This window comes from Lissotriton helveticus, chromosome 3_2 (genome assembly GCF_964261635.1).
Source record: "Lissotriton helveticus chromosome 3_2, aLisHel1.1, whole genome shotgun sequence".
Lineage (NCBI taxonomy): Eukaryota > Metazoa > Chordata > Amphibia > Caudata > Salamandridae > Lissotriton > Lissotriton helveticus.
Genome location: NC_136062.1, coordinates 491,892,319 through 491,905,948, shown reverse-complemented (window position 1 = coordinate 491,905,948; position 13,630 = coordinate 491,892,319). Strand labels below are relative to the sequence as shown.

Sequence of the window (13,630 nt, the reverse complement as noted above, 5' to 3'; positions counted from 1 at the left end):
TAGAAGGAGAAGTGCTGCATTAGGGGAGCAGTGAGCCCGGGTACCATGGGTAGGAGGGGAGAAGTGCTGCATTAGGGGAGCAGTGAGCCCGGGTACCATGGGTAGAAGGAGAAGCAAGTGCTGCTTTAGGGGAGCAGTGAGCCCGGGTACCATGGGTAGAAGGAGGAGCTGCATTAGGGGAGCAGTGAGCCCGGGTACCATGGGTAGAAGGAGGAGAAGTGCTGCATTAGGGGAGCAGTGAGCCCGGGTACCATGGGTAGAAGGAGAAGTGCTGCATTAGGGGAGCAGTGAGCCCGGGTACCATGGGTAGGAGGGGAGAAGTGCTGCGTTAGGGGAGCAGTGAGCCCGGGTACCATGGGTAGAAGGAGAAGCAAGTGCTGCGTTAGGGGAGCAGTGAGCCCGGGTACCATGGGTAGAAGGAGGAGAAGTGCTGCATTAGGGGAGCAGTGAGCCCGGGTACCATGGGTAGAAGGAGAAGCAAGTGCTGCGTTAGGGGAGCAGTGAGCCCGGGTACCATGGGTAGAAGGAGAAGCAAGTGCTGCATTAGGGGAGCAGTGAGCCCGGGTACCATGGGTAGAAGGAGAAGCAAGTGCTGCATTAGGGGAGCAGTGAGCCCGGGTACCATGGGTAGAAGGAGGAGAAGTGCTGCATTAGGGGAGCAGTGAGCCCGGGTACCATGGGTAGAAGGAGAAGCAAGTGCTGCGTTAGGGGAGCAGTGAGCCCGGGTACCATGGGTAGAAGGAGAAGCAAGTGCTGCGTTAGGGGAGCAGTGAGCCCGGGTACCATGGGTAGAAGGGAAGCAAGTGCTGCATTAGGGGAGCAGTGAGCCCGGGTACCATGGGTAGAAGGGAAGCAAGTGCTGCATTAGGGGAGCAGTGAGCCCGGGTACCATGGGTAGGAGGAGGAGTAGTGCTGCATTAGGGGAGCAGTGAGCCCGGGTACCATGGGTAGAAGGAGAAGCAAGTGCTGCGTTAGGGGAGCAGTGAGCCCGGGTACCATGGGTAGAAGGGAAGCAAGTGCTGCATTAGGGGAGCAGTGAGCCCGGGTACCATGGGTAGAAGGGAAGCAAGTGCTGCATTAGGGGAGCAGTGAGCCCGGGTACCATGGGTAGAAGGAGAAGCAAGTTCTGCGTTAGGGGAGCAGTGAGCCCGGGTACCATGGGTAGAAGGGAAGCAAGTGCTGCATTAGGGGAGCAGTGAGCCCGGGTACCATGGGTAGAAGGAGAAGCAAGTGCTGCATTAGGGGAGCAGTGAGCCCGGGTACCATGGGTAGAAGGGAAGCAAGTGCTGCATTAGGGGAGCAGTGAGCCCGGGTACCATGGGTAGGAGGAGGAGAAGTGCTGCATTAGGGGAGCAGTGAGCCCGGGTACCATGGGTAGAAGGAGAAGCAAGTGCTGCGTTAGGGGAGCAGTGAGCCCGGGTACCATGGGTAGAAGGAGAAGCAAGTGCTGCGTTAGGGGAGCAGTGAGCCCGGGTACCATGGGTAGGAGGGGAGAAGTGCTGCGTTAGGGGAGCAGTGAGCCCGGGTACCATGGGTAGAAGGAGAAGCAAGTGCTGCATTAGGGGAGCAGTGAGCCCGGGTACCATGGGTAGAAGGAGAAGTGCTGCATTAGGGGAGCAGTGAGCCCGGGTACCATGGGTAGGAGGGGAGAAGTGCTGCATTAGGGGAGCAGTGAGCCCGGGTACCATGGGTAGAAGGAGAAGCAAGTGCTGCGTTAGGGGAGCAGTGAGCCCGGGTACCATGGGTAGAAGGAGGAGCTGCATTAGGGGAGCAGTGAGCCCGGGTACCATGGGTAGAAGGAGGAGAAGTGCTGCATTAGGGGAGCAGTGAGCCCGGGTACCATGGGTAGAAGGAGGAGAAGTGCTGCATTAGGGGAGCAGTGAGCCCGGGTACCATGGGTAGGAGGGGAGAAGTGCTGCGTTAGGGGAGCAGTGAGCCCGGGTACCATGGGTAGAAGGAGAAGCAAGTGCTGCGTTAGGGGAGCAGTGAGCCCGGGTACCATGGGTAGAAGGGAAGCAAGTGCTGCATTAGGGGAGCAGTGAGCCCGGGTACCATGGGTAGAAGGGAAGCAAGTGCTGCATTAGGGGAGCAGTGAGCCCGGGTACCATGGGTAGAAGGAGAAGCAAGTGCTGCGTTAGGGGAGCAGTGAGCCCGGGTACCATGGGTAGAAGGAGAAGCAAGTGCTGCATTAGGGGAGCAGTGAGCCCGGGTACCATGGGTAGAAGGGAAGCAAGTGCTGCATTAGGGGAGCAGTGAGCCCGGGTACCATGGGTAGAAGGAGAAGCAAGTGCTGCGTTAGGGGAGCAGTGAGCCCGGGTACCATGGGTAGAAGGAGAAGCAAGTGCTGCGTTAGGGGAGCAGTGAGCCCGGGTACCATGGGTAGAAGGGAAGCAAGTGCTGCATTAGGGGAGCAGTGAGCCCGGGTACCATGGGTAGAAGGGAAGCAAGTGCTGCATTAGGGGAGCAGTGAGCCCGGGTACCATGGGTAGGAGGAGGAGTAGTGCTGCATTAGGGGAGCAGTGAGCCCGGGTACCATGGGTAGAAGGAGAAGCAAGTGCTGCGTTAGGGGAGCAGTGAGCCCGGGTACCATGGGTAGAAGGGAAGCAAGTGCTGCATTAGGGGAGCAGTGAGTCCGGGTACCATGGGTAGAAGGGAAGCAAGTGCTGCGTTAGGGGAGCAGTGAGCCCGGGTACCATGGGTAGAAGGAGAAGCAAGTGCTGCGTTAGGGGAGCAGTTAGCCCGGGTACCATGGGTAGAAGGGAAGCAAGTGCCTCATTAGGGGAGCAGTGAGCCCGGGTACCATGGGTAGAAGGAGAAGCAAGTGCTGCATTAGGGGAGCAGTGAGCCCGGGTACCATGGGTAGAAGGAGGAGAAGTGCTGCGTTAGGGGAGCAGTGAGCCTGGGTACCATGGGTAGAGGGGGAGAAGTGCTTCATTAGGGGAGCAGTGAGCCCGGGTACCATGGGTAGGAGGAGGAGCTGCGTTAGGGGAGCAGTGAGCCCGGGTACCATGGGTAGAAGGGAAGCAAGTGCTGCATTAGGGGAGCAGTGAGCCCGGGTACCATGGGTAGAAGGAGAAGCAAGTGCTGCGTTAGGGGAGCAGTGAGCCCGGGTACCATGGGTAGAAGGAGAAGCAAGTGCTGCATTAGGGGAGCAGTGAGCGCGGGTACCATGGGTAGAAGGGAAGCAAGTGCTGCATTAGGGGAGCAGTGAGCCCGGGTACCATGGGTAGAAGGGAAGCAAGTGCTGCATTAGGGGAGCAGTGAGCCCGGGTACCATGGGTAGAAGGGAAGCAAGTGCTGCATTAGGGGAGCAGTGAGCCCGGGTACCATGGGTAGAAGGGAAGCAAGTGCTGCATTAGGGGAGCAGTAAGCCCGGGTACCATGGGTAGAAGGGAAGCAAGTGCTGCGTTAGGGGAGCAGTGAGCCCGGGTACCATGGGTAGAAGGAGAAGCAAGTGCTGCATTAGGGGAGCAGTGAGCCCGGGTACCATGGGTAGAAGGGAAGCAAGTGCTGCGTTAGGGGAGCAGTGAGCCCGGGTACCATGGGTAGAAGGAGAAGCAAGTGCTGCATTAGGGGAGCAGTGAGCCCGGGTACCATGGGTAGGAGGAGGAGAAGTGCTGCGTTAGGGGAGCAGTGAGCCCGGGTACCATGGGTAGAAGGGAAGCAAGTGCTGCGTTAGGGGAGCAGTGAGCCCGGGTACCATGGGTAGAAGGGAAGCAAGTGCTGCATTAGGGGAGCAGTGAGCCCGGGTACCATGGGTAGAAGGGAAGCAAGTGCTGCATTAGGGGAGCAGTGAGCCCGGGTACCATGGGTAGAAGGAGAAGCAAGTGCTGCATTAGGGGAGCAGTGAGCCCGGGTACCATGGGTAGAAGGGAAGCAAGTGCTGCATTAGGGGAGCAGTGAGCCCGGGTACCATGGGTAGAAGGAGAAGCAAGTGCTGCATTAGGGGAGCAGTGAGCCCGGGTACCATGGGTAGAAGGAGAAGCAAGTGCTGCATTAGGGGAGCAGTGAGCCCGGGTACCATGGGTAGAAGGGAAGCAAGTGCTGCATTAGGGGAGCAGTGAGCCCGGGTACCATGGGTAGAAGGAGAAGCAAGTGCTGCATTAGGGGAGCAGTGAGCCCGGGTACCATGGGTAGAAGGGAAGCAAGTGCTGCGTTAGGGGAGCAGTGAGCCCGGGTACCATGGGTAGAAGGAGAAGCAAGTGCTGCATTAGGGGAGCAGTGAGCCCGGGTACCATGGGTAGGAGGAGGAGAAGTGCTGCGTTAGGGGAGCAGTGAGCCCGGGTACCATGGGTAGAAGGGAAGCAAGTGCTGCGTTAGGGGAGCAGTGAGCCCGGGTACCATGGGTAGAAGGGAAGCAAGTGCTGCATTAGGGGAGCAGTGAGCCCGGGTACCATGGGTAGAAGGGAAGCAAGTGCTGCATTAGGGGAGCAGTGAGCCCGGGTACCATGGGTAGAAGGAGAAGCAAGTGCTGCATTAGGGGAGCAGTGAGCCCGGGTACCATGGGTAGAAGGGAAGCAAGTGCTGCATTAGGGGAGCAGTGAGGCCGGGTACCATGGGTAGAAGGAGAAGCAAGTGCTGCATTAGGGGAGCAGTGAGCCCGGGTACCATGGGTAGAAGGAGAAGCAAGTGCTGCATTAGGGGAGCAGTGAGCCCGGGTACCATGGGTAGAAGGAGAAGCAAGTGCTGCATTAGGGGAGCAGTGAGCCCGGGTACCATGGGTAGAAGGAGGAGAAGTGCTGCATTAGGGGAGCAGTGAGCCCGGGTACCATGGGTAGAAGGAGGAGAAGTGCTGCGTTAGGGGAGCAGTGAGCCCGGGTACCATGGGTAGAAGGAGAAGCAAGTGCTGCATTAGGGGAGCAGTGGGCCCGGGTACCATGGGTACAAGGAGAAGCAAGTGCTGCATTAGGGGAGCAGTGAGCCCGGGTACCATGGGTAGAAGGAGAAGCAAGTGCTGCATTAGGGGAGCAGTGAGCCCGGGTACCATGGGTAGAAGGAGAAGCAAGTGCTGCATTAGGGGAGCAGTGAGCCCGGGTACTATGGGTAGAAGGAGGAGTAGTGCTGCATTAGGGGAGCAGTGAGCCCGGGTACCATGGGTAGAAGGAGGAGAAGTGCTGCGTTAGGGGAGCAGTGAGCCCGGGTACCATGGGTAGAAGGAGAAGCAAGTGCTGCATTAGGGGAGCAGTGGGCCCGGGTACCATGGGTAGAAGGAGAAGCAAGTGCTGCATTAGGGGAGCAGTGAGCCCGGGTACCATGGGTAGAAGGAGAAGCAAGTGCTGCATTAGGGGAGCAGTGAGCCCGGGTACTATGGGTACAAGGAGAAGCAAGTGCTGCATTAGGGGAGCAGTGAGCCCGGGTACCATGGGTAGAAGGGAAGCAAGTGCTGCATTAGGGGAGCAGTGAGCCCGGGTACCATGGGTACAAGGAGAAGCAAGCGCTGCATTAGGGGAGCAGTGAGCCCGGGTACCATGGGTAGAAGGAGAAGCAAGTGCTGCATTAGGGGAGCAGTGGGCCCGGGTACCATGGGTAGAAGGAGAAGCAAGTGCTGCATTAGGGGAGCAGTGAGCCCGGGTACCATGGGTAGAAGGAGAAGCAAGTGCTGCATTAGGGGAGCAGTGAGCCCGGGTACTATGGGTACAAGGAGAAGCAAGTGCTGCATTAGGGGAGCAGTGAGCCCGGGTACCATGGGTAGAAGGGAAGCAAGTGCTGCATTAGGGGAGCAGTGAGCCCGGGTACCATGGGTACAAGGAGAAGCAAGTGCTGCATTAGGGGAGCAGTGAGCCCGGGTACCATGGGTAGAAGGAGAAGCAAGTGCTGCATTAGGGGAGCAGTGAGCCCGGGTACTATGGGTAGAAGGAGGAGTAGTGCTGCATTAGGGGAGCAGTGAGCCCGGGTACCATGGGTAGAAGGAGGAGAAGTGCTGCGTTAGGGGAGCAGTGAGCCCGGGTACCATGGGTAGAAGTAGAAGCAAGTGCTGCGTTAGGGGAGCAGTGAGCCCGGGTACCATGGGTACAAGGAGAAGCAAGCGCTGCATTAGGGGAGCAGTGGGCCCGGGTACCATGGGTAGAAGGGAAGCAAGTGCTGCATTAGGGGAGCAGTGAGCCCGGGTACTATGGGTAGAAGGAGGAGTAGTGCTGCATTAGGGGAGCAGTGAGCCCGGGTACCATGGGTAGAAGGAGGAGAAGTGCTGCATTAGGGGAGCAGTGAGCCCGGGTACCATGGGTAGAAGTAGAAGCAAGTGCTGCGTTAGGGGAGCAGTGAGCCCGGGTACCATGGGTATAAGGAGAAGCAAGTGCTGCGTTAGGGGAGCAGTGAGCCCGGGTACCATGGGTATAAGGAGAAGCAAGTGCTGCGTTAGGGGAGCAGTGGGCCCGGGTACCATGGGTAGAAGGAGAAGCAAGTGCTGCGTTAGGGGAGCAGTGGGCCCGGGTACCATGGGTAGAAGGAGAAGCAAGTGCTGCGTTAGGGGAGCAGTGGGCCCGGGTACCATGGGTACAAGGAGAAGCAAGCGCTGCATTAGGGGAGCAGTGGGCCCGGGTACCATGGGTAGAAGGAGAAGCAAGCGCTGCATTAGGGGAGCAGTGGGCCCGGGTACCATGGGTAGGAGGAGGAGAAGTGCTGCATTAGGGGAGCAGTGGGCCCGGGTACCATGGGTAGAAGGAGGAGAAGCAAGCGCTGCATTAGGGGAGCAGTGGCCCCGGGTACCCTGGGTAGAAAGAGGAGCTGCGTTAGGGGAGCAGTGGCCCCGGGTACCATGGGTAGAAGGAGGAGAAGCAAGCGCTGCATCAGGGGAGCAGTGGGCCCGGGTACCATGGGTAGACGGAGGAGAAGTGCTGAGTGATGAGAAGGTTTCATTTACATGAGAGCTTCTGATTGCCTCTGTAGGAATCTGCAGATTCAGCAGAGATTGAAGATAAGTTGATGGCGGGATTCCCAGATCACCTCCCCTCCCTGCCTTTACAGCCCAACTTCAGTAAGATCAACCTAGAGCGTCGCGAGAGTGAGAGTACCACCGGCAGCGCTGGCTCCATGGAAGGCGTGCCCAGGAGGCGCGAGTATGACAACCCCTACTTCGAGCCACAATATGGCTTCCCAGCAGAAGACGAGGAGGGGGACCAGGAGGAAAGCTACACCCCCAGGTTCAGCCATGCCCAGAACGGAGGCCGGTAAGCAGTCTGCCTGTAGTGCGTGTTTTCATCACCGCAACCCCTGTTTCTGTTCTTCAGCTATTGCTTGCTCATGTAACTTCTGATCTTAACCTTCCACCCCCATCGCTTTGGTGTTTCATTCTCCGTTCCTTGCCAATTGATCCATGGACTAAATTGTGTGATTAACACTGTTGGTATGTTCTCAGTTTTACCTGTGCAGTGTGTGGATTTGCCTCTCTCTATATTGTTACTTTACTTACATTGTTGGTCTGCTGGTCTGCTTTGTGTTACTTTCCTCCTTCCCAAGTTTTGACTTTGTTTGTCTTTCTTACTTCCATGTTGATGACTGCCCACTGGTTTTGCTTTCAGATCAGCTGGTGGCTTACTGGTCCATGTGCTTTATTCTTTGACTTGGTTTTTATTTCTAACTTTCGCTTTCAGTGTGGCGGCTTTCTTCCTTTCAGTGCCCTTGTCTATCTTCTGTGCATTCACTAGAGCAATGCTTTTGAAGACTTTGCTTTTTGCGCTTTGTGTCGACTTGTTTGATTGCTGGATACTGCTTTAATATTTCTTTCGTGTTTTCCCTGTTGATCACTGGCTGTTTTATTGCGCTGCCTACTGTTTGGTTGAAAGAGGTCTGTTTTGGGTCTGTTTTGTTCTACAGTCTTTACGTTGGGTTAACAGTCAAGCGTTCATTTGTGTTGGATAGTTCTGTATGTTTAGTTGGTTTAAAGATGCTTGTCCGTGTTTTGCCTTCTTGCTTCATCCAGATTTACTTTCACATGATTTTTGGGGGCTGGTGTCTTTCCTTCTGTGGCATTCTTCCTAGTGTTGCTAATAAGTAGAAAGGTACCCCCTATATAATGTCAGGTCCTAGAGCAGGGGGAGACAAAAAAAACTGCAAAAACCACTAAGGTGACCTATATCACTTCATTAGCTGGCCACTCAGGCTCAGGCATGAAACAAGTCCCCAAAATATTCACTCAACCAGGATATTTCATCAAACTATATTTATTATTGGTCAAACGTTTTTGGGTTTTTCTCTTTGTCAAAAAAATATAATTATTATAAATTAGCACAAAGCTTGAAAGTAGAGAAACAAGCAGAATAGTCCTGTTATATCACTTTCTCAATATAGTTGATGTATTTCATTTCATGAACGAATAAAGAAGAAACTGCTGCTTTTGTGACTTATTAGCACATCGTAGTCACTGATCTTACTCACTGGATCCCGCATGTGTCTTTGAAAAGTTATATGTATTATTTGTTGGAGTGGTATGTGTGCTAGCATGGATGAGGCATGTGATGTGGTTGAATGCATGTTTCATGATTGAGTGCGGGGTTACTCTTATTTTTACACTTAGGTTGCTGCCATGTTGTGAGTATCTCTTCTTCATGTGTATGATTATTTGTTTATATTGAAAAATGTTGTCTGTTTTATCTAATTATGTTACAGTAATTGAGATACCAAGCCGTTGATGAAAATCTGGTTCTATGTCTACTTTCAAGCTTTGTGCTAATTTATATATAATTAAAACAAATTGAAAAAGAGAAAAACCAAAAAACGTTTTACAAATAATAAATTTGGTTTTATGAAATCTCCTGGTTGAGTGAATATTTTGGGGACTTGTTTCATGCATGGGCCTGAGTGGCCGCTATTGAAGTGATATAGGTCAGTCCAGAGGTGTTTGCAGATTCTTTCTAGTATTGAGCCGGATGAGAGCATGTTTTGTCTTTGGATCAATAACTTTATTTTGTTCATTATTGCGGGTGCAGCTGGGCTCTGTACTGAGACCTCCATTATGTGTGTTATGTTTTTTAACTATTATCACACTCTTTGGAAGTTGTTTGGCCATTGGCTCCCCCATGAGCCAATTGTCTCCTTTTGGTGTCAAGCCGTCCCCTGCTCTTAACTCTTAATATTTTCTTGAACCTTCAGGTGGGCTCTATTGAGACGTCTCTTACTCCAGACATAATCTCACGTGGGAGCAGTTGTCGAACATCTGCGTCAGTTGAACTCGCACTGAGATCAAAATGTTTTGCTGTCCTTTGCCTGTGCAGTATAGATTTATTTTGACATGAGAAGCATTTGGCTACTTCCATGCACATCAGCATGTGCCTTCGAATAGAATACCAGGACAGCAGAACTGTTATTTGTGATATATGTTTTGTGTGGTGCTTTATCTCCGAACCCTTCTTTATCCTCTAGCCCCCAAAAGCTTCTGCTGCGCCCCAATAGCTTGCATCTGGCCGGTGACTCGGATGCGGAGTCGGATTCTCATGCCAGCTCTCCGAACTCCACCATCTCCAACAACAGCAGTGAAGGCTTCGGAGGCGGCATCATGTCCTTCGCCAGTAAGTGGCCCAACTGGACGACCAGCAGAAGGAGGGTTGTGAGGGAAAGGGTGGTGGAGGTGGCAGTGCGGGGTATTGTGAAGAGGGACTCTAAGGCATTGTGTGGAGAGGGCAGAACATTGGTGTGCTTGCAAGAAAAGAACCCGAACAAAGTGTGGGACCGGGGGTCATCTTGTCATGCGACAGGTGGGAAGGAAAAGAAAATAACTCGTGTTGTAATCTCCTCCTCTTACTCACCCACCCCTCTCCTTTCTCTCACCTTGGTACAACCCACTCTGCCCTCGGGAGTGCGTGTTAGAATGTTCAGGTGTGAGAGTCTGCCGCCAAGCTGGGAGCACCTGTTACTCATGAACTAATAAAGCGTACTTGGAAACTCTTAAATGTAGTGGCTCATTACTACATTTCATGGCGACGAGGACGAGGAGCTGAGCCAGGGTCAGTTGGGTGTTCCCCCCTGGAGAAGTTGATGCTTGTGCGGAATTTTAGAAATTGAATAAAGTACTCACCAGTTGATATTGAAGATCACAGGACAACAGGCTAACCGGTAACCCAGGCTGTATCATCGAGGCGTTCCGGTGGAGGGACGTGAGATCATCGACTAAGGGAATTGTGAGAAGTCGAGTGTGAAGCCTCGGTGAAGGTGAGAGGGTGCCGAGTGGAGAGGAGGAACGTTCCCTCTTCAATTAAAGTCTGGACTAGGTCTGTGCATCTGGTACCAGTGCTCCCTGGGAGCGACCAACGTGAGAAGAGTTGGGAAAGCTGATCGTGAAGTAACGGTGACAGAACGGTCTGGCAGTGGAATACGGATTTTGTACAACAGTGAAATCTGACGCTGAGGTGGAGCAAGTAAGGAGGCTCGTCTTCTTGTGGAGTGGAGCGGGACTGCTGGGGGCAGCGCTGGGTAGGCGAAGTTCGCCTGTGAAGTCTGAGGGGCCGTAACGGTTTCCGACAGCAGCAGTTCTCGCCGACTATCCGTTCTGGTGACTGAAGGGGGCAGGCTTCACCCAGGAGCCAAGGCTGAGCGGAGAAAATTATATTATCCTCAAGATAAAGAACTTGTCAGCGGAAATAAACACCCCTGTAAAAGAGTAGATTCGGCAACGTGCAGTGTTTGCCTTTCACGGAGGGAGAGTTAGTACCCAATTGGGAGAGTAAGGAACAGCGCACTTGCGTTAAACAACCGCAAGGTCGGCTACAGGAAGTTCCTGTTCTGCAAGCGAGAAATAAACAGAGGACTCCGCAGCACAGAGGTGAAGGCGCAAGGAATCGAGACTGGTCCGCACCTGAGGGATTCGCACCAGGCTAAGAGGTGAGCCGATGAAGCTGTTGGATCAGAAAGGGTGCAGAGCAGGAAAACAGTCGTATCTCTCTTTCTGTGAAGTAGAGTTATCCGTGGCGGAGTGAGCGACGCACGAGACAAGGGTGAGTGACAGCAGTGGAAACACTGGTAGGAGTGTACAGCGGAACCCAGAGTGAAGTGGTTTCTGAAAGGAATTGGTGACGGCGTGTAGTAGGTGTGAGGACCCACACCTGAGGTATAGGGGCAGAGCGAACCTTAATTCCTGTGAAAGAAAGTTAACAGTGGCAGTCGATTGAGTCATTGGTGGTATCTTAGAGGATCAGGAAGGCGTGTAACCCCTGTGGTCCCGGAGTAAACGGATCTGAGAATGCGAACGGAAGCAGTGTGAGGAGATTAAAGAAAAAAAAAGGGACAGAGGGTACAGTGAGCCCTACTGCCTGTGAGGGAAAACAAACTGAGGCAGCACTTTGAGCCGTTTGAAATATCTGAGAGGAACAGGGAAGGTGCGCAACCCCGGTGGCCCTGGGGTAAACGGAAAAGAAAAGGTGAATTGAAGCAGTGAGAGGAGATACAAGAAGAACAGAGAGAACAGAGGGTGTAGCGAACCCTAGTTACTACGAGTGAAAACGAACTGAGGCAGCACGTTGAACCGGTTGAAATATCTGAGAGGATCTGAGAAGGTGCGTAACACCTGTGGCCCAGTGGCTAATAGTACTGAAAATGCGATTAGAAGCAGTGTGAAGAGATCCAAGTGGAACAGAGAGTGCAGTGAACTCGTGAGTGAAAGCGAACTGGGGCAGCACGTTGAACTGTTTGAAATATCTGAGAGGATCTGAGAAGGTGTGTAACACCTGTGGCCCAGTGGCTAATAGAACTGAAAATGCGAATAGAAGCAGTGTGAAGAGATCCAAGTGGAACAGAGAGTGCAGTGAACTCGTGAGTGAAACCCAACTGAGGCAGCATATTGAGTCTTTGGTGATAGCGGAGAGGAACAGGGACGGTGCGTACCCCTGTGGCCCCGCGGCATCCTGCCGTTTGTAATGGCTGGAAGGATCAGGGAAGGATTTTAACCCAGGCTGCCACGCAGAATACGGAACAGAAGCAGCGAGTTGAAGCCGTGGGAGGATATTCAGGAGGAACAGAGGGAGAGGTTAACCTCTGGTTCCGAGCTAGAAACCTGTGGGAGGCAACGCGTTGAAGATGCTTGAGGATATCTCGGAGGAGAAGGGAGACTAGAGAACCGCAGTATAGTGCTTGGAAACTACGCTGAGGAAGCACGTAGCGTGGGGAGCTGTGAATTTTCAGGTGATCTGTTACCAGGGTATGGTGACAGTTAGCACACAAGCGTGTTTGGAAGACACCTTTAGTGCACTTAAGGTAAAGCAGAGAACCATATCGCCCGTTCATTAACACCTTGGCTTGAGTGAACAAACCTCTGGTACTAGGAGCCACCGAGTGGCCAACTTGTGGGCGACTAAACACCATATCTCCACTTACTATTCTAGGAAAAAAAAAAAAAAATATCAAGAAAGAAAACAATACTAATGGGTGATTTCTCTCGTGCTGAGTTGTTAAGGAGGGAATGGAGTGAGTGGAAAGAAGATTGGGAGGAATATACATCAGTTCTGGCGGATGAACAAGCACCCCTCACCTCAGATGAAAAGGTGGGAAAATTAATTAAGTGTCTGGGAACAGGAGAAATAAAAAAAAAGTACCACGAAAGAGTAAAGGTGGACATGAAAGGTACTGCCCGAAATATTTATGAGAATATGTTGAAGGGGTTGAAGGCACATCAAACACAAGCCTCGTGTATTAAGGAAATTAAAGATGAAGTGTACGAGGAAGGAATGGACACCAAAGAGGGAGTTGAGGTGAGCGGATTGAACCCGGTGTGTACCATTTTCATAGATGTAGTGACGTCAAAAAGAAGCTCCGAATATGGGACTCTTAATAGTCTGGTAACCCTGAGGGAGTGGAATAACAAATTTGGGAAAACATGTGGAAACAAATTGAAGGAGGCCAACACATGCCTGAAAGCGTATGCAGGAGAAGACATTAAAGAGAAAGTATACATAGACATGAAATTAATGTACAAGAGAAGTAAGACAACCAGTAATAGATATACAGCTGAAGGAGGACCCACCAGGCCAGGGTGGAAGGATCAAAAGAAACTGAGAATATCTTTTAAGGGTAAAAGAGAAGGACTCAAAGATGAACCGACACTGATAAGTAGCACGGATGCAACTAAGGGTGAAACATGGATCACTCGCACGTCAATGTCAAAGGGTTTAGTGGCTCTGCAAGATGCGACAAGCGATAAAGCTTGGGTAAAGGATGTGGCAAAGGACAATCCAAGGAAAAAACCAGAAACTTGCCAAGGTTGGATGGACGCAAGAGATTTACTAAGGAAATGCGGGAAAAAAGGACGTGGTGAGGAAGGTGCGAAAAACGGAGAGTTCGCAAGTAAGGGAGAGCGCACTACCAGTGCAACTAAGAAGCGAGGAAAAATAAAATGTGCGAGTGAACACTTCAATCACAGGGAGAAGAGGGAAAGTATCCCATCAGCTGAGTTCAGGACTATAAAAAAGGTAGAATTTGTGAAATATGTTAGAAAGAAAAGACAAGAAAGTTTAAGCTCGTTAGAGGACAAGAGTGAGAATCGAGCAAAATTCTTTCAAAGGCCTTACAAGGGTAAGAGGGAGTATGAGAGTAGGGAAACGCAGAAAATACTTGCAGGTTGCCCAATAAGAGGTCTGTCAGGGAAGAAGGGCCCTCTTGATAATTTGTGTAGTATGCAGGAGAGTCATGACCCAGGAAGCACTTCTGA

At 52.3% G+C, this 13,630-nt stretch overlaps 1 protein-coding gene across 11 annotated transcripts in view; it reads left to right on the top strand.

The window, feature by feature from the left end:
• Window positions 1–13,630, top strand: part of MADD (MAP kinase activating death domain) — an 853,817-nt gene that overhangs the window by 268,130 nt on the left and 572,057 nt on the right. For 10 of the 11 annotated variants that reach the window (XM_078684462.1, XM_078684460.1, XM_078684454.1 and 7 more), the window contains 2 exons: window positions 6,886–7,166; window positions 9,358–9,503. In XM_078684462.1, coding sequence (XP_078540588.1) covers window positions 6,886–7,166; window positions 9,358–9,503 — 427 coding nt within the window. The remainder of the gene's footprint in view (window positions 1–6,885; window positions 7,167–9,357; window positions 9,504–13,630) is intronic. The other variant, XM_078684455.1, reaches the window with a different exon arrangement.